Source organism: Engystomops pustulosus, chromosome 4 (assembly GCF_040894005.1).
Source record: "Engystomops pustulosus chromosome 4, aEngPut4.maternal, whole genome shotgun sequence".
NCBI lineage: Eukaryota > Metazoa > Chordata > Amphibia > Anura > Leptodactylidae > Engystomops > Engystomops pustulosus.
Genome location: NC_092414.1, coordinates 141,504,238 through 141,528,979, shown reverse-complemented (window position 1 = coordinate 141,528,979; position 24,742 = coordinate 141,504,238). Strand labels below are relative to the sequence as shown.

The 24,742-nt window shown below is 40.2% G+C and overlaps 1 protein-coding gene across 12 annotated transcripts in view; it reads right to left on the bottom strand.

The window, feature by feature from the left end:
• Positions 1-3,871: 3,871 nt before the first annotated feature.
• Positions 3,872-24,742, bottom strand: part of NEO1 (neogenin 1) — a 92,575-nt gene continuing 71,704 nt past the window's right edge. Inside the window, exons 6-29 of one of the 12 annotated variants that reach the window (XM_072147813.1) lie at positions 23,754-23,908; positions 23,319-23,439; positions 22,013-22,229; positions 21,494-21,648; positions 20,871-21,019; positions 19,352-19,490; positions 19,209-19,258; positions 18,481-18,625; positions 18,294-18,404; positions 16,814-17,011; positions 14,072-14,167; positions 13,501-13,724; positions 13,263-13,401; positions 13,073-13,180; positions 12,736-12,930; positions 12,364-12,393; positions 12,028-12,093; positions 11,788-11,932; positions 11,391-11,629; positions 10,648-10,740; positions 9,925-10,026; positions 7,962-8,219; positions 7,739-7,869; positions 3,872-4,912 (exon numbers count right to left, since the gene is read on the bottom strand). In XM_072147813.1, the coding sequence (XP_072003914.1) occupies positions 4,829-4,912; positions 7,739-7,869; positions 7,962-8,219; positions 9,925-10,026; positions 10,648-10,740; positions 11,391-11,629; positions 11,788-11,932; positions 12,028-12,093; positions 12,364-12,393; positions 12,736-12,930; positions 13,073-13,180; positions 13,263-13,401; positions 13,501-13,724; positions 14,072-14,167; positions 16,814-17,011; positions 18,294-18,404; positions 18,481-18,625; positions 19,209-19,258; positions 19,352-19,490; positions 20,871-21,019; positions 21,494-21,648; positions 22,013-22,229; positions 23,319-23,439; positions 23,754-23,908 (3,350 nt within the window). In that variant the 3' untranslated portion in view covers positions 3,872-4,828. The remainder of the gene's footprint in view (positions 4,913-7,738; positions 7,870-7,961; positions 8,220-9,924; positions 10,027-10,647; positions 10,741-11,390; positions 11,630-11,787; positions 11,933-12,027; positions 12,094-12,363; positions 12,394-12,735; positions 12,931-13,072; positions 13,181-13,262; positions 13,402-13,500; positions 13,725-14,071; positions 14,168-16,813; positions 17,012-18,293; positions 18,405-18,480; positions 18,626-19,208; positions 19,259-19,351; positions 19,491-20,870; positions 21,020-21,493; positions 21,649-22,012; positions 22,230-23,318; positions 23,440-23,753; positions 23,909-24,742) is intronic. The other 11 variants (XM_072147814.1, XM_072147817.1, XM_072147819.1 and 8 more) reach the window with 11 other exon arrangements.

Here is a 24,742-nt window from a genome sequence, read left to right as displayed (position 1 = left end):
AGAAGTGAACGAACTGCTACTGAAGTCTGTATTAGTGGAAGTACCTGTGCTGGAATTTTAGGTTAGGTTTTTAGGTTTTTACTCAACCCTTTTCATGTCAAAAAGCTGGATGAATCACTGCAGACTATAATCAATTAAATCAAGAATTCAAAATGGAAACATTAAACTCAACAAAAAATGTACTGTTTCTGGATTATTTCATGGTGTCAGTAGATTTGTCTGACTCTTATAATGGCATCCTTCCTGCTAACAATATCTCAGAGTAGCAGTGTTCCTAAAGAGGAACACAAACCCACTTACAGTTCAGGGCAATGCCAGTCGTTTTGTAATAGCCCCAAGGGTGTTCACAAAGCTGGTTTCCGAAAATTGCATTTATTAAATGTCAGGGTATATTTGTCCCTTACCTGGACAATGTCCTTCTAGTACAATAAATGCAAACAAGTCTTCTCTCACTTCATCATTCCAGTCAGTAGTCTTTCCTTCCAGCAGAAAAAGTCCAGTAGGCAGGTCGAGGTCTGCTAGCAAGCCACTTCCCCTCCATAAAGACAATTATGTCCATTCTAGGCCTCTTTACAGCTGCTATTCCAAGTGGTTACATGGGCCCAGATCCACGGGCATCACCTACGGTTGCATATGTTAAGAATGTGCAATGGGAAGGATTCCAGTTTAGATCAAAAAAATCTTTCTTCCCCCAGAAGTACTTAAGTTCCTCGACTGGTGGCTGATAACCTTCAAATCTAATTTGTGGCCTTACTTGGAAACCAGAGAATCCAGTAATTTTGACCACAGACGCAAGTGTCTGGGGCTGGGCACACACCTGGAGAGTCAGCTATTTCAGGGGGATTGGGTCAACACAATCCTAGGAATTTTAAGGAGCTAGAACATCACAAATTTTGTTCTCTGAATCCTAAGGACAGCCCTTAAAGACTGGATGCTCTTTCAGTGAAGTGAATTTCTAGTTTATGCTAGGATTTGGCCCATACCCCAGATGTCCTGTTGCAGGGCCCAGTCTGTCATTCCAAGAGCAACAGGTTACACCTGATGGCCCTGCCCTTGAAAGATTAATCCTTTGAGAAGGAAAGGTTAATCCTTTAAGAAATGTCTTTCAGACAAGGTTATTTCCATGTTACAAAAGAGCTTAAAAGGTTATTACCTCAAATATATAATTCCGGACCTGAAAACCTTTTACACATTCTGTGAAGACCCAAACTTGGATTTAGATCACCCAAACATTTCTAAAATCCTAGACTTTTTTTTACAGAATGGCCTTGACTAAGGGTTGAAACCTGCTATACCCAAAGTACAGGTTTCCGCCATTGGTTTGCTCTTTAAAAGTTCCTTAGCTTCCCATCCATGGATAGTCAGGTTCCTAAACAACACCCACTAGGAAGTCTAGAATTCTTCCCTTGGATATATCTTTGGTCATGAGGTCCTTTACCTAACACCCTTTTGAGCCCTTTGGTACCACATCTCCCTTAGGACCTTGACCCTGAAAGGTAGTTTTGTTGCTAGCTGTTACTTCAGCTAGACGAGTTAGGGAGTTGTCAGCCCTGCTCTGTAAGCCTCCCTAGGGCAATTCTACTTACTGACACTGCCTTTCTCCCAAAATTTGCATCTTGGATTTCATTGGTCTCAGGAAGTAATCCTTCCCTCCTTCTATGCTAATCCTGCCTACAATAGTGAGAGAATTTCATGGCTTAGATGTTAGGCAGGCTCTGATACAGTATTTACTAAGAGCATTGCCTCCTGGATAAAATCAGACAGCCACTTTATCTCGTTTGGTGGAAAGAATAAGGACAGGAAAGGCCTCTCCTACCCCATAGCTAGATAGATGAGAGTAGCCATAGTTTCAGCTTATTCTGCAGTAGACTGGCCCATACCTGTGGTTTTAAAAGCCCACTCTTCTAGAGCGGTAGCTTCATCCTAAACTGAATTTAGGGAAATCTCCATAAATCAAATTTGATGCGCGGCTACATGGTCCTCTTTCCATACCTTTCTTCAGCATTACCGTTTGGATGAAGGGGAGGGCCTCTCCTTTGCACGTACGGTACTTTACACTGTTCCCCCACCCCAAGGTTATTTTCTAGGCAATATGTGGAGAGATCTTGGAAGTTTTGTACAATTTCTCTGAAAACACACAGAAGCAAAAGGAGGATGTGCCGACTTTTAAAGCCTGGGTTTTGGGTCCGTGGGGTGGACCCCCTCTCTCTGGTGGTTCTGTTGTGGTTGAGGGAAAGAAAATTACCGGTACGTAATTACCGATAATCTCCTGTTTAAACGCTCCTACTTCCTACCTTAATAGTTTCAAGAATTCTATCTTCAATTTGCTTTTCTGTATTTTTAACCCTTTAACTTTTTGTACATTTTCCCTTTTTGTTCATTTTTAGCCCTCCTACCACCATAACTAAACTAATTAAAATTCTGATGGCCATCAATAAGTGTATCTACAGTAGTATCAGAGACTCCCTTTTCCATGTCATCAGCTCCTTCTGGTCCCTCTACCTCCAGACAATCATCTCCAACCTTTACTCTAGCAATACCCCCTGTATGATACCATTTTTCCATTAACTTCACATCTACTATGATGTTCAGCTTACTGGACTCACAGTGGGTAATGGGCAGCACACAGATCAGGGCCGGCAATCCAGCTGCAACGCTACATGCTTCAGAGGAGAGGGGACAAGGCGGGTCACTTCCTTACACCACTCCCATGCTCCCCGTATCATACAGAGAGATTATTCAATGACTCCCTGTCTGCCAGACAAACTGTATAGGCAACATTGTAACAGTTCTTACAGTAATAGGATTTACTACATTAATTAATATTTAATATAGTAAATCCGGAGAACTGCTCTGTTACCTGAATGAAATATGTGCCAGGTATAGCGAAATGGTGAGGGGAGGGAAGGAGCATTGATATAAAGTTGCTCCTATTGTATGGCAAAGTATAAGATAAATGTATACGTTACCATTTAAAACTAAGTGGCTGCTCAATTAGCATGCAAGGTGGTTCCTACAGTAGCCAGCAGCCTATTCCTTTACACTACCAAGCCTACAATCATTGTGTAGCTTATTTCTCATAGAGTACTGGCCACAATGATAAGAAAACCAGGAGGAACCCAAAGTTCAAGGAGATGCTGTGACTGGAAGTGTTCTCCTCACCTAGCAAGATACGTATAAACACTTCACACTTGCATGGGGAGTTCTGGTACAGTCCTTTAAGGAAAGCATAACAGAAAGGTACCACAGATGGTCTTCTACTGCCCACAGATTTCAATATACAGAAAGTTACCTTCCATAACAGTTCTGTTATTTGCAGTGGAGAAAAAATAGATGCTGCTAGTACGCTATTTTAATGGCCATTAAAGAAAATCAACCAATTAAAAAACAACAAATAAAAAACCTCTTCATCTTGATCCTGGCTCTAGTCTTGACACACTGAATAACCTAGAAAAAAAACTTATAATTAGCAGCGTGGAGCGCAGGGACAAGATCTCCTAATGTGCCCGTAATGTGATAACTATGCAACCTCACACTTCCCTCACCTATGCTGGGAGCATGGGAGAGGGAGGTGAAGTCACACGAGAGGCATGAGTTAAGGGGGTTTATAATTAGCAACCAGGGGGGGCCAACATCTTGTCTGCACGATCCGTGCTGCTAATTCTAACTTTCTTTTCTAAGTGATTCCGGCGTGTCAAGAGTAGCAACGGACAGTGCCGGGATCAAGATGAAGAGGAGCTGAGGTGAGTTTTTTGTTTTTGAGTGGTTGATTTCCTTTAATAAAAGGAGCATGTACAAGAACCCTGGCTAGTTAAATAGAAGTCTATGAAGGTTGGCTGTGTCGAGGAACATACAAGACCAAGAAAATCAATTTGATTGAATAAAAAAGTGTATTGAAATCCAATACCAAATAATAATCATGATGTTATAAAAAAAAGTCACAATAAAAAGATACATTCTAACCACTACAGAGAAAGCAATAAAAAAAAATAACGAATTTTCTGTACAGAAAAGACTGGGTGTAGTGGAGGATAGGACAATATACAGAAGGATGTGTGGGGATGGTAAATTTCATTTACAACACAAGGAAGTCACACAAGATGAAAAATAGTTTGATATGTGAAAGTGCTGAAAACAGCTTTGTAAAAAGAAGGCTTCTTCTTCCCTCTTCTTGTAGCCACTAATATGTATGACACAGGGCTTCTCCATGCTATCACATGAGGAAACTGTTCCGTCTTTTCAGCTCACAATTGCTGCACAAATCCGGATCTCCCACGTAGCTGCAGCAGTCCAATACAGTTATCTCATTAGGTAACAAGCCTTAGAAATGGAAAGAGATGTGGAAAACATCTAGCCAAAATTTAGGAATGGTGGGGGGAGTAACACTGTTTTAAGTCTCACAGAGGCTGGAGGGGGAGTTGCTGCCAACTGATGTGCTTTGCAGCCTAGAAACACTGCACAAAAAACAACCGTCCTTTTGCATTCCTGCTGGCCACAACGTGGGGCGTAACACTGAGCCACAGCAACAGGGTGATGACCCATCAGCGGTAAAAAGAACAAAAGCAATGGCAATACATAATATTCCTCCATGGACTACATAAAATTTCTCTTTTGTTTCATATAAACCCCCCAAAAATCTTATAAATCAGAGGAAATAAGGTACAGAACACGTGGCCTCAGCCCTTGGTGGTTGCCACATCAGAAACAGTCTGGGCTACCCACTTGCTTCTTGTCTGTACATTTGGGTGTGGCACAAAAGCCCCAGAAGGGCTGAACTGCCTTTGTCCATACAGTGTAAAGGTTGCCTCTGTGGTGGGGATGTGTTCTTTCATGCTGTGGTTATGGCATTCAGATCCTTCATCAGGCCTTCAAGGTGTGCCATCTCTTTGCTTAACTCGTCTGGTTCATAGCTCTAAAATAAAATAAAGCCTTGAGTTAAAAATTTGTTTTTGCTTCACTGTAAACCATCTGGATCTACAAGGATCAAACTTTTGTAATTTACACCCATCCCATAATTGATGGTATATTTCACAGTGAGGAAAAAAAGTATTTAGTTATCCACCAATTGTGTCCTTTTTGTTTTTGCATTTTTCACTCCCCATCTATACCTTTTTTATTTTTCTATGTAAAGAGCTGTGTTAGGGCTTGTTTTCTGCGTAAAAAATTACACTTCATAGTGACTGTATTTTATATTCCATGTCATGTACTGGTAAGCGGGAAAAAATCCAAATGCCGTGAAATCAGTGAAAAACCGCATTTGCACCATTTTCTTGTTGGCTTGGATTTTAAGGCTTCCAGTGTGCGCCCCAAATAACATGTTTTCTTTATTCTTTGGGTCGGAGTGATCATGGGGATACCAAATCTATATAGGTTTTATAATGTTTTCATACATTTACAAAAATTAAAAACTGTACAAAAAAAATGCATTCATTTTGCCATCTTCTGGCACTTATAACCATTTCATACTTCAGTGTACTGAGCTGTATGTGGTGTCATTTTTTCCGACTTTTGATGATGTTTGCAATGCTACCATTTTAAAGGGCTGTACAGCCCTTTTAATCACTTTATATAGAATTTTTAATATTTTTCAAAATGGCGAAAAAGTGGCATTTTTTTACTTTGGGCGCTATTTACTGCTATTTAATAAAACGTTATAATATTGTGATAGATCAGAAATTTTGAGATGCAGCAATACCTATATCAGTTCTAGGGAAAGGGGGAATTTGAATTTTTAGGGGTTTTTTTTCAAATTTTTTTATTTACTATTTTTCAAACCAGGTAGGGTATTTTAACCCTAGGTTGTCTGATTGATCCTACCATATAATGCCATACTAGAGTATGGCAAGTATATGGGGATTTTATACATCATACATTAAAATGTGCAAATCGCACATTGTAAAACATTATGCAAAAAGACACAGCCTCGGGGTCTTTGTGTGACCCAAGGCTGTCATAGCAACGGATTACCACTCCCCGATTGCAGGTGTTACCAGTAAGTGGCTATGGAGGGGGCTCAGCCCGTTAGCCCTCTCCAAGCACCCGCAGCAGGCGCGTGTTCTACAGATACATCATGCAGCGGTAAGGGGTTTAAGAATTTATTTGCAAGTTGGTGGTAAATAAGTATTTGGTCAATAACAGTTAACCTCAATAGTCTGTGATATACCCTTTGTCAGTCAAACGTTTTCTGTAAGTCTTCACAAGGTTGGCACACACTGTTGCTGGTATGTTGGCCCATTCCTCCATCCAGATCTCCTCCAGACCAGTGATGTTTTGGGGCTGTCGCTGAGTAACACAGACTTTCAACTCCCTCTAAAGGTTTTCTATGGGGTTAAGATCTGGAGACTGGCTAGGCCACTCCAGGACCTTGAAATGATTCTAACACAGACTCTCCTTTATTGACCTGGTGGTCGGTGGGATTTTGTAATGCTGAAAGACCCAGTCACGTTCTTCAATGTCTTTGCTGATGGAAGGAAGTTTGCTCTCAAATTCTCACGATGCATCTCACAAATTATTCTTTCATGTACACAAATCAGTTGGCCCCTTTGCAGAGAAACAGCCCTAAAAGCATCATGCTGCCCCCCCCCCCCCCCCACCATGGTTCACAGTAGGTCTGGTGTTCTCTGGATGAAACTCAGCGTTTTATCTCCTGCAGAAATGACGATTTGTGTTTCTACCAAACAGTTCTACTTTGGTTTCAACTGAACATATAACATTCTCCCAATACTCTTCTGGAACATCCAAACACTCTCTAGCAAAATTCAGATGGGCCCGGATATGTACTGGCATATGCAGAGGGGCAAGTCTGGCACTGCCAGAAGTCCCTGGCAGTGTAGTGTGTTACTGGCTTTTGTTACTTTGGTCCTAGCTTTCTGCAGGTCATTCACTAGGTCCTGTGTGGTCCTTGTGATCATTTTGACCCCAGGGGGGTAAGATCTTGCACGGAGCCCCTGAACAAGGGAGATTATTTGTGGTCTTGTAGGTCTTCAATTTTCTAATTATTGCTCCCACAGGTGATTTCTTTACACCAAGCTGCTGCCTATTGCAGATTTAGTCTTCCCATCCTGAACCTTTTGTTTCTGTTGTCCTTTGACAGCTCCTTTGTCTTCACCATAGAGGAGTTTGGAGTGTGACTGTTTGAGGTTGTGGAAAGGTGCCTCTTATACAGGAGCCATTACTACAGGTAATGGTGGAGGACACATGAGACTCTTAAAGAAAGAACTTACAGGTCAGTGAGAGCCAAAAGTCTTGCTTGTTTCTGAGTGACCAAATACTTATTTTCCACCATGATTTGCAAATAAATGCTTTAAAAATCAGACATTTTATGGATTTGTTTTCACATTTTGTCTCTCATTATGTCAATTACAGGCCCCTCATCTTTCATAACTTTATTGGTGGCTGATTAAATGCTTTTTTTCCCCACTGTATGTCTAACCCCTCTTTATGGCTTTTTAGTGGCTGTCAATTTTCTCTGTATGGTTGTCCACTGTAAGTACATTTAACACATAATCACAGCTTATTTTTATTATTTATCTATTTACAAAAGAAAAAAACATGTGCATATCCCCTTATGAGGTTAAGAATGCATGTATGATGTGTGAAAGTGCAGTTGTGTGCCTGTGCCCTAAACCCACATATAGAAATGCGCTAGTAAAAGCAGTAACCAACCAAACCATTTGTACCATCTGGTACAAAATTGAGTCTATTTAACTAGAAGATTGTGTAGAGGGAATACACGTACACATTCTGAGCCCTCAAGCATCCTGCTGGTCTCTAGTGGTTCAGGGGCACTGGGCACCGTAACTGGAAGTGGAGGACGAACTCTTCCCAGGGTCCCAAGAGATGCAGTTTTAACGGAGAGTGCAGAGGGAGCTGAGAAAACAAATATATTAAACCAATCACACAAAACTTAAGAATTATTAGATTTCCATTTATTCATATTATTATTAACCAGTATAATTTACCTTGCTGTGCCAAAAGAGGTGAGCTTGGCAAAGGTTCATAGGCAGAGCCAGGGGCTGGTGCTGGAACAGCCGGCACCGCAAAGCTCTTCAAGGGATGAGATGGTCTTATATGTGCGGTAGGAATCCCAGGACCAGAATCCTCATCCATGGAACCAGGGAGAAAACTTGCTCCTGGGGGATCTGGGTCTTCAGGTCCAGTCTGTGATGATGATGATGCAGCTACTACTGTATCACAGCTAGGAGTATGACGAACAGATTCTATACAGACATAAGAGATGCATTACTCAACCAATATAAAAATTTTTATCATAACAACTAAAATGTTAAGACATTTATATTTAAATATTTTTATAATTGTTAAGTATTAATAACAGAAAGTTTTAAAAGAACACTTTAACCATTAGTATCCTCAGGAAGGATATGATATATCCATGCTATTAGTGCCTCTTATGTTAAATCATGCCCACTTGCTTATAAAAAATACCCTCCACATCATGTGCACATGAATAAAAAGTCATTTTTGCCACAGATTTCAAAATTGCATCAAAACATGTGGTTCTTGGAGATCCAAAGGTAGGTTCCTACTAAAACCCTAACCCCTAAACTATATTTCCCTAAAACTATAACACTTCCTGATCTAAACTTTAACTAATACGCTAAATTTTGCCACAGGTTACTGGGGCATGGAGTAGCCTATCTGGGCTGTGGGAACAAAGGTTACTCAACCCCCCACCAGCCTCTGCTGTCCACACATCCTTCCATGTCCTCGGGTGTGCTCTTTCTCCCAACTGGCTTCTTCGTGCTCTGCGCATGCACAATAGCCCCTTCAGTGCTCTGACCGCCGGCACTGAGCAGGAGCTATCACTCAAGAGTAGAGCTTGAAAATGCCAACGTGTGAAGGACCAATATCAGTCCCCATAGAAGCCTATGGCACCCTGCCGCAGTACGGTGAGCACGTGTGACACGTACCGTACCACCACACGAAAAAAAATAAAGCATGCTTTATTTTTTTTTCCCCTGTTTACGGCTTGGAGTTAGCACACATTCTTGTGAAAGTAGTAAGAAAAAAAAAAGGGAAATATGGTTAAAATCTTTAAAAAAAAAATTAAAAATTAAAGGGAATGTGTAATAAGAGTATTTGCTATTTATTTGTTTTCTGTCATTTCTTACAGGTCTGGTTTTGTTATCTGTTGCACATCCTGATGTGCTTTACAAATGCGTTTACAAACTTTTGTTATCGGTTAATAAAGATTATACTGTGATTTGGACCAATTCCCACATCTCTGCTGTGTAAAGACTAAGTTTTATCAATCTACTTAACCTTAAGAAATGTGTCACAATGCAATTTAGGTGTTTTTTTTTTAAACTTTTTATAATACCACTACTATGGGGGTGTGGTCTGTAAAACGCCAATGGGGAAGATTTATCAATCTGTCTATGCCAGAATACTGGATAAATTTCTGACTGAAATGCCGTTTGCCACATTTATTGAGGGTTTTAGACCATTTTCAGTTTTCAGACTCGTATGAAAAGGGGGTGTGGCCTAGCCCGAGAGCCAGAAAATTCAGTCTGCAAGCAAATTTCTGACATAAACTAAACCAACTAATTAATAGCTGTTCTAAATTCCAACTCCACAGTTCTGAACAGCATGATTAATCTGGTGCAGAATAAGACTGTGGGTCAGACTCTGCACTGGTGACTGCACCAACACTTTATCAAATCTCCCCCAAAAAATTAAGTCGCTGTGTCACAATTTTCTACAGTAACTAGGCTAACAGATGGTGCAAAGTACAACTCGACATTCTCAAACTATGCCACATTTATCCTCAAGTATCGGACACAATGAAAAGAGATCATACTCTTCACTAGTCTAATATGCCACACTTTGATAAATCTCCCCAATTGTTATGTGGTCACATTGAATTTATTCTTCCCCCGTTTTCATTCTATTTTATCTTCTCACCTGCAGCCTGAGGAGCACCACCCAGCACGTGCAGCATGAACCCAGGTACAGAACGGAAATGAGAATTATCGATGGAATGGATGGGATGGGCACTGACAACCGCTGAAACAAAGACAGAATGGTAAATGCTTGCAAAACGCAGTGAAAGAGCGAGATGGACAAGTTAAAGTGATGCATAGAAACTAGTGATAAAAAATTAACAGGGCTAAGTGGATAAATGAGAAACAAATAAGAGTTATAAGAAATAATGAAACCAAATAGTGAATGGAAGGGTTTGCAAATGGCTGAATTTAAGAGATGATTATGATGGAACTCATTCAGCACCAGATACACATTAAAATAACACAACTTTGGCCCAGGTTCAGATCTCTTAAAAGTTTCAGAAGCCAAACACTTGGTGAATGGAAGGCTTGCAGTTGGTAAAGGTTCCCAGCACAGCAACGCATCATAATAATTGAAGCATGAAGGAAGTGGATATGGGAACTGATTGAAAATGGTAGGTTTTGGTAAGCCATCAGTATTTACCTACCATTATGCTCCCCAATAGCAGAAGATGCACAATAGAAGCTTAACATAGAAAGTTTTACCAAATTAAACCATGAATTCAATGTCCTTGAGAAACAGTTCCTAGTAGCTCTAGATCTGTATAAACTGAACATCTACAGATGTTGATGCGGTGTTAGCATCGCGTACTGAACTGCTAAAACATTTTCAAGTACTCACGTTGTGGGGGTTGAGAGTCAAACGGCATCATTATTTTAGGTCTCATTCCTCGACGTCCAGCAAGTGAAGACACAGAATCCTCAGATTCTAGGCCTATAAAGAGATGCCATTAATTAGAAAAAAAGCATTTAAAGAACATTCTAGTTTTTACTTAAAAAGGAATCTGTCAGTAGTCTACACTATATAAAGCTGCAGATAGTGTTAGGTAAAAGCCCTGGAGATCTCTAGATCTATACCTTTTGTGTGTATTGTCAGGAGCAATAGGACTGTGAAAATTCCCTTTATTTACCAGGATTGTAGGTGGATTGGACCTCTTCATTGTATAGCTGCATAGCCCCTCCACCCTTTTGTAGCACCTTCTGATTGGAAACTATAAGCCTTTTTGCACATGTTTGGCTGGAGAGGTGGAGGGGCAAGTGTTTCGGAAAGCAGAAGGTGCAAGTTTGATGCAAGTTAGTTGCATCACTCTCTTTTGGGTTTCAGGCCTAAAGGGGCCTTAGCATAACTGGAACATGTCCCAAATTGAACTAAAAGGGCAACATATTCTGGCATATTTTTTATTGTAAACAAAGCCAATTAATAGGAGGCACAACTTACAACAAAACGGTCTTTTAAACTAAGCCAGATTTATCTTCAGCTTAAGACCCTTTGTTAAATCTGTTGTAGTATATGACTTTCTAACTTTAAAACATTTTTGATACAACTGCCCCAGCATCACTCTTTTGTAGCTAAATTGTTATCACCTCGGTATGAATTGCTGTGCTGGTGAATGCTTCCTTCTGTGGTGCTGTCTCCAGGAGTGAGATCTTGTGGTGAGCGAGGCAGGGTGCTGTCTGTTAGCATTGGGTTAGTCTCTGGAGATTTATCAACTGGTTTCAACTCCAGTCTCTCATGATGGATCCAGAGATCAGGAGGCTTTACATCCTTGGAGTTACCCTTGTACTTATGGGACCCATTAACGGATTTACATGCAGCTCTTTTCCTTAAAATTAAAGGTAATAGGAATAGATAAAAGATTTAAGAAACTATATTTTCAACAAATGTGAGAAATAAGCATCTCTGAGAAGATAAAAAATGATTCAATGACTGAAAATGGAGATATTTAGAAACCAGTGTAGGAAACGACATAAGATAACTCACTTTTTATGATGGGAGCTGGAGCGACGAGAGCAGATTGCTGCAATGACTACAGCCACCAAGACTGTAATAACTCCAAGAGATACAATAATTGTGAGCAGCGTGTTCTGATCCAGGGAGGTGGGACTGCCATGAGGACTATTACTGCCTGCAAAAGTTCCAGATTAGAAGTAAACAATGACTTATTTGTACAGATTGGTATTTAATTTCAGGTTGGTAAAACAGAAAACAACAGACTCATACCTCCAGGTGGGGGGCCATTTACTCCCATATCTGGTGTGCGGCTTCCTTTTCCAGTTACACCTGATGCTGAAAGAAAGACCTCTATAAGATAAATCTGAACGGTGATGCATCAAGGAAGACATTGATATATTGCCGCGTTATGACATTAGTAGGTGGTCTGTGGAAATGTGTATGTGGGCGGGGGGAGGGAGGGAGGATGAGTTACACTGTAATGATCTTAAGAATTCACGGGACAAAGCAACAGGGGTCTTCAAATAAGGGTTTATATTTATGACAATAATATTATACAACAAAGATAAGAAACGATGTTCTAGTTCCTAAGTCACAAGTTATTACCTTGATTGTTAGGCATGTAGGGTGTGGATTCTGCCATAGGAAGGCATTAATAGAAACAAGTTGGAATTGTAAGAATAGGTTAACAAGACATTTCTGGATAGTATACAAAAATAATCTTCAAATATCTAATGTATGGTAAGCATGGTAAGATTTTTTTATATAGAATTTCAACAATGATATTCAGTTAAAGTGTGTCTGATGTAACATGACCTTGTTAAACACTACCTCACTGGCCGCAAGCCTTGTAACATTTATTAGCATTATTTACTTACCCCAATTAATAGTGGTGTGAACTTGACCTTGTTTTAAACTTAGCCCGAAATCAATTCTCTATAGGAAAACTTAAAATACTTTGCAAAAAGCTTTGCTCACCTTTTGGAGTGCGAAATGCAACAGCCTCAGACATGGGGCCCATTCCTTTTGAGTTTCGAGCCTGGATCTTAAAGTAGTAAGGGGTGTCCAGCGTCAGTTCTTGTATTTGGTGTGTCAATCGATTTCCAACAACTGGCTCTATCACCCAGTCATGAAGCTCTGCTTGAACATCCGTGCTGTAATATATAATGTAACCTGCAGGGAGCATAACAGAAATCAGGTGGTGGTCCGCATGATTTCTGAATGTTTTAGATAAACTTACAATACTTTGCTAAAAAATTGCTCTTCCCAAATAAAAGCAGAAATGTTTAGCCTGAAAAAGACAACGACACCTCACCTGTAATTTTACCATTGGCTTCAGATGGTGGCTGCCAGTTGACAATTATGGTACGTGGTTTCCCTTCTTTGCTTACCACAGTCACATCCTTAGGAGGAGAAGATGGCACTGGAAGAAAATTGGAAGATAAAGATGATCTTGTGCTCAAGGCTCAAAATAAGAAAAAGAACCCTAAGGACTGATGACGTACCCGACTCAAAAGTAGTGCCATGAGCGGTCATGCTCCATGTACTTGACCGTCGGCCTTTAGTTACCATAACAGAAAATTCATAAAGTGTATTTGGCTTTAAACCAGTGACCAGGTAACCTAGTGTGGTACTGTTAGCCATCTAAGAGAAAGTTGGAAAAAAAAGAACATTTCAAGTAAACTTTACAATTTACAACGTGTATTTGTAGCATAGAATAATTCACAGTGACCAAATACTCACCTTGTATTTTGTATTTGCAGGAATATTAGTTTTCCACCTTGCTGTGTAGTATCTGGCATCTGTGATTTTCTGGTTCTTAGGCAGGGAGTTGTCAGCCCAGGTAAGGCGCACTGTGTCGCTGCTGAGGATAGCAGCTTGGACCCCCACAGGGGGCAACATAGGGGTAGGCTCTGGAACTGGGGTGTATGGGGCATGAACAACATAAACATCAACTTCAGAAGTGTCTAGGTCGCAAAAATGTAGCAAAAAAATTTTTGCCAAGCACAGCGTAGTAAAATAAAGATGAATAAAGCAATATAATAAATAAATGCAAGCAAATGTAGGAAAAACAAGCAAATGAAAAAAAATGGTATGAACAAATTAAGATTCAGCGAAAACACAAAGTAAGATATATAAAAACAGATGTAAAAGGAGGAAATATCAAGGAAGGAGAAAAATAGAGAAGATATTGTTAGTATAAGAAATACAATCTTCATCAACATTAGACAAAAAAGGCAACATGGATCAAATCTGCTAATGTTAATATTATAGACAGAGCGACCAACAATGACAATTTATGAAATGGTGTTACCTGTGTGCTGGCGGGTGACAGCGCTTTCATATAAAGGTATTCCTTCTCCCACATTGTTAAAGGCCTTTAGAGAGATTACATAATGTGAGCTGGGCTCTGCACAAATAAAAAAGGGCAGGAGTAAGTCAGATTATAAACATTTAAAGGTAAAAATGATCCATAATTACAACTGCTGTGGAATTCCACGTACTGTGGGAAGTAATTGTGCAGATTTAGCAGGCCATGTATAACAAATATTAGAATATTAACATAGACACAGTGCCTGGATCTATGAGAAAGTGTCACTGGCTTATCATGCTTCATTTTGATGGTAGATGAATTCCAATAAATTCTAACCACAAAGCTGTCCACAACCTGTCTACACCATTTATCTATATCTACCTAATATCAGCCAATACCATCACACACTTAATCTCTGATCTTCACAAGGCCTTTTACTTCACTCTATTACCAAGCGCTCTTCTCACAAACATCTCCAGGACTTCTCCTGTGCATCCCCCCATACTCTAAATGCTGTACCAAAATGTGTCAGACTGTCCCCCAACTTCCAAACGTAACCTTAAAAAACCCTATCTGTTTAACAGTGCCTAAAAAGCACAATAAACTGCACTGCTATGCTCCCTTATCTTGTGTCCATCTACCTTCCCATAAAAACCACTTCCAGGTCACTGTGGTTTTGGGTATTTTGTACTTGCATTTGTTCTCATCTTAATGTAATGTACATGACCATAATATAATATAAATATTAATACTTTTACAAATTGGTGGCATGATCCTTTAAAATAACAGTCATAGGCAGTGATCCATTAAAGCTGATTGCATTTAGAGAGGACTGGAGAATCTACCAACACTTTAAGATTCTATTAATTACATAGTCTGTTTGTATAGAAATAAGTAAATGTTATATTTAACATTAAACATATTTAAAGCGTAACTGTAAAGTATATTAAGTTTTTTCTATAGCTTCAATAGCTGAAAACTAACATTTTTGCAATAAACATTCATTACTTTATTGCAGGTGTTGCTCTGCTAATCCTCTTTCCCTCACTCTCAACCTTCTGCTAAGCATTTTGGTTGCCAAGGACAGTACGTGGAGAGAGGAGGTGGGGCTTTGGAGTGAGCTCCTCCTCTGCTCAATGATTACAGGAAGCAGCTCCCTCATGTCTGTTCTTTGTACATTCTGCTCTTATGCCCACCTCCTCCCCTGCTCAGTTTAATCATCTAGTGTGCACAAAATATCATCCATAAATCTGCTTTTCAAACTGCTTCCATCCAGAGGCTAAACTAGGAATGAGTGGGCCCTATAGCAAAGTTTTGATGGGGGCTCCCTCACCCCACAGGTCCTAAGCAGTAGTAGTAGTAGATGAAAGCTACTGCTGTGCTGGAATGCTAGCAATAATGAGAGAAGAGCTCAGCATTATGGGAAGGGAGGGAGGCTGCTCAGGCCTCAGTGCCCTTAGCTGATGTCACAACCAGGAAGTGCCTGCCCACTTCATCAGAAAATAATCTTACAAAAAGCCATGATAAATATACTTGGATGGATCTTGGACTAGGAAGAAGGTATCGTTGGATATGTTGTCAAAGGCCCTCTCCAGCTGTGCTAAAACTATTTTTGACCAGGTAACTTTGGAGTTACACTTTAAAAGGGGTTTTCCCACTAAAGAAAATTCTATTATTTCTATCCCCTAGCGATGTTAACACAATTAAGATGATTTTAACCCCTTACTTTACATTGTTACTCCGTTTTATTGCCGTTTTAGCTCCTAAGTCTCCCTCGGCTGCTCAGTGCAAAATCCCAGGGTGTAGGCGGGGCCTCTCTAAGCAGACTCCTTATGACTTATCTAGTTTTGTGGTGTGACAATGTGGTTAGCTTATCAGGGTACATGTGTATATGCACTTTCATATGGCTTCTGACATTGTACTGACACATAGAAAGAGAGATGAGACAGATCAGAGATGCATGAGATGATTACACAGAGGCTGATAGACCATAACACTGTCACACTGTGAGCTCTGCTACGTCTCACAGACATGTGCTGGCCTCTCCCTTCAACCGGATCACCTATCTCCTTGTAGCTTGTAGTTTGCAGTCTCTCTCTCTGCTCGCCATGTGTAGGATGTGAATCAGTGAGTTTCTCTGAGCTCAGGGCAGGGGGCGTGGCTGCAGCCACACAGCATAGACAGACAGAAATCTCATCTGCATGGTCTAATCCAAGAAGGCGGTCTGACCCCAAGTCAAAAGTTACTGGGTCGTGTCTAGGGGCAACTGAAATTGTGTACACCAGGACTGATAGAGACAGGTTGGAATTATAGCTGTGAAATTCTTTATTTTTGTTAATAACAGTAAATTAGAGAATGTGTTATTTTGTTATTCTGCAAATAAGTGAAATGTAGACGCTTAGGGTGCTGTGCACACTGAGGCCATTAGAGGGCAGTGTTGTGATATTAAATGATATGTACAGAAACTACAATAGAGTTAATTACAAAAAAAATTCCTGTTAATATATATATATATATTATAAAACACACATAATAATGAGAGCGACAGGAAACCACCAAATGTATATGGAGCCTTGGTGGAAGCTTTTGGGAACAGAGGCATCAATTGTCTTACCATTTTGTTCCTGGTATATAAGCCAAATATGAGGGTATCCCAATTACCTCAACTGTTGAACCGGATATGTATGGGAACCATAAAATGTACGTTAAATGTTAATGTAGGACAAGTAAAAAAGTACTTACCCAAGTTTTCAATGGTGTAGTAACGCTGCTTATGGTCAACACGAACTGTCTGTGCATGTGGGCTCCCAAGACCATAACCAATGGCATATCCGCGGACAACTACTTGGTGCTGATTTTCTGGGGGTGTCCAGCTTACAACAATACTTGTCACTAATGGACGCACGTGAAGAGAACTTGGCACATCAGGAACACGGGATTCTGTATAAACAATTTTAAAATATGAGAACAAGCTCAAAACAATAGGAATAGCCACACACATATCGAAAGTAGCACAAAGGAAATAAAGTGAAAAAGCACAGCAAGATCCTAGCTGGAAAACACTATGAAACTGGTGACTGTTCGTGAAAGGGGTAAAAGTTGGCTGTATGTCAATAACCTGTCTCTATATTATATGACTGTATATATGTATTATCTGCACATACCCAGTGCAGAAAGGACATTTATAAACCTTTTGACAGTGAGCAACTTGAAAGGCATAGAGCTCCTGAACCCTGTTCCGCTACAGATGCAGAGGATGCATGTACTTCTGCAATTCTGCAAACTGTAAACTAATTCTTTCCTGCAGCTCCTTCTACATTCTGCCTTCACCTGACGGGCTGGAGGGGGGCACATTTCAAATGCCTATATTTCCTGCACCACTAGCAACTAGAAACAAGATCTAGTTGTCATATTAAACAGTAAAATCTCCCCTTTAATATGATATAAGAAATTGTGTATGTATGCTTATATGGAGATATCCACTCCAAAAATTTAGATCTTTATATACTGTTTTCTATACTCGACTGTAATTAAGGGTGGATATCACCGGTTCTGTAAAGCATCCATATACAATATTTATATCATATTAAAAGGGTTCTTTTAATAAAAAAAGTCTTTCTGTTTAATATGATACCAGAATTATGTTTTTAGGTGCCATAGTGCAGGAGATATAGGCGTTCGAAATTTCCCCCCCTCCAGCCGGTCAGCTAAAGGCAGAATATAGAAACAGCTGCAGGAAAGACTTAGTATACAGTTTGCTGAATGCAAAAAGTACATGCAGCCTCTGCATTTGTAGCTGAACTTGGGGAAAAGGTGATGGAATGATGCTGTACATATTTAGAGCATATTTTGGTAAACATTTATTCAGTTTTACTACTTGTGAAAAGAAAAATTTTAATTTTTCCAATTTGTAGTCATTTATCGGCTTTAACTGTATAAAGAAAAAATAACAGAAGTAATAAAACTATTCTATCAAGTCTCACAAGTCATGGGAAAAAAAAAGTAAAAATTGTTTTCGTATGTAAAGCTTTTCCAAAGATATAGTGATAGAAAAAAGTTCATAACAGAACAGCAAATATTGACCATTCAGGAATCAATAACCCTCAGTCACGAAGAGGTTAAGGTTATTTTAGGATGAGGGCGAGACAACAGCTTCCCAAACGTCCATTACAAAAGTGAAGAAATATAAAACATTTTTATTTTAGAAGCATCAAGACCTTACCATCAAGATCATTTTCAAAAGTCTCTGCAGATAACCAGTCAGTAGCTGGTCCACTCCCATTCACAGTCATGGCCACAACTCGGAAGCTATATTCAGTGTCGCGGTCAAGCCCTAGAGAGAAATGTGTCATTAAAGACCAGAAATAAAACAAAAAATGCTCATATATGCTAATAGATGTGCCACTTACCACTGACAAGCTGTGACAGCTGGGTATCAATTAGGATCTCATTTGTTTCAATCTTTCTTGCAGTCTTGCGGTACCGCAGTTTATACCCTACAATCTGACCGTTCTGGCTTCCTGCAGGAGGAGGTTGCCACTGTATCAAAATACTCTGTAAAGGTAAAGTGACACACATATGTATAAATAAATAAATATAAATATATTATTTATATATATAAAATATCAATTTATCTCTCTTTATAGGGCAGAACAAACACTTATTAATATATAAAATATATACTATATTTAAGTAAAGTGATCAGTTCTCATCAACTTTACTCTAGTGGCTATGCTGTTCTAAAGCAATAGGCATAATAGTACAGCAGGTGACAAATGGCTTCCCTTCAACAGGCAATATCACTTATAGTACCTACTTGTACTGGGTACGCTTCTAAATATTAGCCCTCGCAATCCTATACCAGGTGTTTGAATATATAATCATAAATCTGGAGTCTTTACCACAAGGGGACACTGACTGAACTAGTATAATTCAACTATTATTTCTGATACAAGCTAAAACATGGGCAAGACCTTAAAGCATACAGTAGAGAAGCAGCATTTTTACAGGAAAAATACAAAAACACAGCAGGAAAAGTGAGGATTATTCAGACAGGAATAGCAAGACACTGCATGACACAGTATCTAAGGAATTAGAGAGTCAAAGCTCATGACAAAGCTTATTAAATATACTGTACCTGTGAACTGCGCACCTCCAGGGTTAGGTTTTGTGGTGCAGCACTAGGCACTGTAATGAGAAAAAAAAACATTCATTAAAAATGAAGGTGCTGTAATGTCAATTCTAAGAATCTGTTGTCCAAATCACAAACTGGAAACATACCATCTGAAAGGGTCCTGGCTATAACGTCCTGTGTTGATACTCCGGGCCCATGTTTATTAATTGCTACTACTCGGAACGTATACTCTGTGTATTTCTTCAGCCCATTGACTGTATAAGAAAGCCCTGCCACATCCAAATCCTGCAAATAGAATACAGAATGATAAAGAGGGTACAACTAATAAAACATTTAAAAATAAAGCATACAAATGGAGGCATAAAAGGCAACGAAACCTATAAATATTTAGATTTTTTGAGTTTTATGATTTCTATTTCCAAATCTTTTTTCAAAGATAAACAAACACTCTAGAGTATGGCACAAGAGAGTAACAGGAAACAGGAATTTAAGGATATACCGTATATACTCGAGTATAAGCCGACCCGAGTATAAGCCGAGACCCCTAATTTTACCACCAAAAACTGGGAAAACTACTGACTCGAGTATTAAGCCGAGGGTGGGAAATGCATTGGTCAAACCCCCCAAGTAGTATACAGCCTGGCAGCCCCCAGTAGTATACAGCCTGGCAGCCCCCAGTAGTATACAGCCTGCCAGCCCCCAGTAGTATACAGCCTGCCAGCCCCCAGTAGTATACAGCCTGCCAGCCCCCATGTAGTATACAGCCTGCCAGCCCCCATGTAGTATACAGCCTGCCAGCCCCCATGTAGTATACAGCCTGCCAGCCCCCATGTAGTATACAGCCTGCCAGCCCCCATGTAGTATACAGCCTGCCAGCCCCCATGTAGTATACAGCAGCCCCCATGTAGTATACAGCAGCCCCTAGTAGTATACAGCAGCCCACAGTAGTATACAGCAGCCCACAGTAGTATACAGAAGCCCACAGTAGTATACAGAAGCCCCTAGTAGTATACAGCCAGTCTGCCCCCACGGCCCTTAACAAAATAAACTTATATACTCACCCTCCGATGTCAGCGCGGCTCCCCGATGTCGGCGCGACTTACCGATGTCCTCGATGTCAGCGCGTCCCGTCTTCTTTCTTCTCCGCGGCTCCTCTTCTCTCTTCCGGCATGGACGCGGCCATCTCTTCTTCTAGCAGGCGCATTCTATGACGCGGCCGCTGCTGACGTCATAGTATGCGCGGCCACTAAGAAGACATGGCCGCGTCCATGACGGAAGATAGAAGAAAGAAGAAGAGCCGCGGAGAAGAAAGAAGACGGGCCGCGCTGACATTGGGGACATCGGTAAGTCGCGCCGACATCGGGGAGCCGCGCTGACATCGGAGGGTGAGTATTTAAGTTTATTTTTTTTTAAGTGGGTAATTTTTTTTTTGTTATAGACTCGTGTATAAGCCGAGGGGACGTTTTTCAGCACATTTTTTGTGATGAAAAACTCGGCTTATACACGAGTATATACGGTACTTAAAGAGATTTAAGGCCTCTAGGGCAGTGATGGTGAACCTTTTAGAGGAGGCATATATCTTTATATTGTACAAAACAATATTGTGAATATTTATAAATATACTTAGAGTTGAGTTAGAGTTGGTTAATTTGTAGTTTTGCTTACCTGCTCATTGCCTGCTCCTTTCTCCATATAGTAAAGTTTATAGTTTTGAATTTCTCCATTTCCAGAAAGTGGCGTTTCCCAGCTGACACCAACAGAAGTAGGGGACATAGCAATAGCTCTAAGATTGGGGGCTGGACCAGGAACTTGAACTGAAAAACAATTATAAGAATAAGTATTTAGATGTTATTTGCTTCCCTTAGCAGAAAAATGCTGCTGACATAGACTATATTATTATTATAATAAACAATTAAAAATTAAGTCAGTTGATTTTCTCCAAGCGAAGAAGACACAGGACAGAAGATGACTGCTGGTCACATGTCCACATCACATGTCCTCCAGCTGCCAGGGCAGGTCATGTGATCATCACTAGGTTTGGCTGTGGTTGGCTGGTTGCAGTGCATCCAGTATGGCCAGTGTCTTGGTGAAACATCATCTCAGTGAGGTAATGTGCAGTGAAGGCAAAAGAGCAGGGCAGTCTGTTAGATCATTCTGTGATCTTTTTGTGACTTATGACATTGAGTTTTGTTATATTCATGTATTTATAGTATTATGTTTTTTTGTATCAGACAGTCATATACCGGGAACACTCCTTTAACCTTAAAACGACTACAAAACTTTCTTACCCTCAGGTTGCGTCTCCACCTTGAGAGGGGGTGAACTTTCACCTGCTCCATAATTATTATGAGCTACAACACGGAAGTAATAAACCGTTTCTGGTAGCAGGTTCTGGATGGTGACCTGTAATTCTCCTCGTCGGCTGGTGTTCTCTACGCGCTCCCTTAATAACAAAATATAGAAAAGGAAAACATCATAAACCTAGTAATACAATAAAATAATCGGCTGTAATAATAATTTAAAACAATTAACCAAGCTTTCTTAGTGTCTTCCTACAGCACTGCCATACTATGCACTTCTGTGAGTGTTGGAGTGTATTTACAGTACACAGTTAAAACATAAGGAAACCTGTAGATGGTTTCAATATATTGTATTACATTACATCTATATTACACGTGAATGTCTATATGCTGTAAATTCAATCAAAATCAAACAATCCATATTTATAAAGACAACTTATATTTTAAGATGGAATTGAATAAGGCATCATCTACAGAATATGTTAGTTTTAAAACTAAAAGACTCACCTGTTTAGTCCTTCTTTGCTGTAATATACTTGGTAGGTAAGATTTTCTCCATGAGCATCGGCAGGCACACGCCACGTCAGCTTGATGAAGCGCGTCGACACCAAAGAGGCCACAACATCCCGCGGGGATGAAGGAAGGGGACCTCCTGGTGTGGCAGCTACATGGTGAGCAGTGGCACGGGTCAGTGAGGGGGCAGGAGAGGTTGGGATGGTAACACCTTGACATGGTTGAATTGGGAACGGGAGGGGAAGAGGACAAGCACGGGCACACAGACACAGCGAAAAACAAGAACAGAAAATAAACAAAACAAACCAAGCACAGCCTCCATGCAGACATGGGCTACATGCCAATCAGAAGGACAAGGTAACCTAGAAGGAGTCAAACTGCCTTTCTTTTAGGCTGTAATAATAACTTTGACCCCCCCCCCCTCAGACTTTATACAATGTCACTTCTGGCAGGCACTGGAGCCCACAAACATGCAAAATGCAAATGTATCCCACTAACTATCCAAGAGGCCAGCAATGCGCAGCCACACTGCAGGGTTCTTGATGTCAATGGGTTAACTTGCTTTACAGTACACTTTAAAATGATACAGCCCTGAAAATTCCAAAAAATACTTCAATAAGGCCAATAATCATGTTCATTATAGCAGAAATTCCCGGCTGCAAAAAGTGTGTAACGAACTCTACATTTTTCCTTTAGTTCCAATACACATAAGTTAAAATTTTTATTTGTTAAAAGCAGGTAGGGCTGTATCATTGGCATTCACATAACAATACATGCAAAATATAAGAACTTTAATATGTAGAATAAAAAATCTGAAGGTGGTGTACAGCAAGGCATACTTGTTGATATTTATGATGAGCAACCTTCCTAAACAACCTATATATTTTCTTTGGATTAATAAATTGTTGTGACACAGTATCATAACCTCAATGTCAGAAAGCCATAGGGTTCTTTCCATGACACACAAAGCTGCAGGCTACATGACGCATGAAGTAGAGGATGCTATGCAGGGGGCATTGGAAAAAACAGTCAGGAAGAGACTAGGTGGGCGACATCATAAATAAGGGTCAATAAAACAATATCCTGCAGGTGGGACTACAAGGGAAGGGCCGTTCTCAAACTAAAGAACAAAAGGTCAAATCGTTTATAAAAGCTAAACTGTTCATTCCGTTTATAAAGTATGCCAACAGCACACCCTCCATTATTAACCATGGAAATACTGTGATAAAAGGAACCACCAATAATATGTGACTAGGAAGGATGCAGGACAATGAAAAGGGACACTTATTGCACATCTTACCGGGTTCTACGATAATAAGCTGAGCTGCTGCCTGCACATTGCCAACCTCATTCTCTGCTATGCACTGATAAAATCCTTCATCTGAGCGCACAAGACCAAGAACCTGAAGATTATGATCGTCCTGAACAAGGGAGAAGAGTAGTGCACCTTTACCCAAGAGCATGATACATTTTTAGTTCTATTAAAACATTCCACATTTCTCCACCAGTCACTTTTAGTTCTCCAAAATCAGGCTGAAACCCTTCAATACATTACAAAGCAGATGAGCTTTAAAAAGTGGGGGATTTATCAAATCTGACAGAAGATTATTGACAATCTAGCCCACTAAGATACAGGAGTACATTGAGTATCAGGGAGAACTAAACGTTACATAAAATTTGTATTGAAATAATACCCAGACTACAATTGCACTTGTCTGATCACCTTTCCCCTTACCACTATTTTGAAGTAGTCACTTGGGATGACCACATCTCCATTCTTCACCCATTTGACCGTTGGAGTGGGTCTTCCTTTCACTTCACACTCAAATACAATATCCATGGATTCATGAGCATGTGTGTTAGATGGCTTGACATAAAACACAGGAGGCACTGCAAGAAGAAAATTGGTACATTACAGTAGTACAAAAGTCTTGTAAATAAGAGGATTGAGCTCTATACAGGCTTAAAATTTAAAGCACTTATCCTTTAAAGAATTTTTTAAATAGAGGCAATAGTAAACTTTGTAATATATTTTATTGAGTAAAGCAGCGTCTCTCTGCCTTTTTCCTGCTTTTTTTCTCCTGTAGTGTCTGTGTATCTGAAAGCCTTCAGTTCACCTCAAACTGAGTTAAATGAACATGTGCTTTATTAATGTAAATCAGGAACACTTCCTCATTTATATGTTATTAACGGCCCCCTCCTACTAAAATAAAACTTTTAAATTATGCCAATGAGCCTGAGGGGCTCTGGTGAGATATTCCAGAGCCCCCAAGTGACGTCTTTTCACTAATTGTTACAATAAGCAAAACCTGTCTCCCCTCCCCTTAACTTACTGCTTCTGCTAGATTACACAGGCAGAGGGAGGAGAGAGAGCGCAGGGGGAGGGTGAAAAATGTTCTGCTCATTGTAACAGCCTGTGACGCTGCAGCGCCGATGCTAGATTTTCATTAAAGTAAACCTCTCAGGCACATCTAGACCCCCAAACCATAAGTCCTACCTCATTTACTCTAGTGACCTGCTCTACGTGATTATTTTGAAATGAGTCAATGACTCCTGTGAAATATAAAATTAAGCCCCCACTATGCATTGTAATTCTGTGAACTGAGTCTGATGGGTGTTTCTGAGCTGAGTCAGGATGCAACACCCCCTTCCCCTCTGTTCTCTGATAAACACTCCCCCTGTCCGCCCCCTGCACACACCCACTGCGAAGTTGCTGCACAGAAA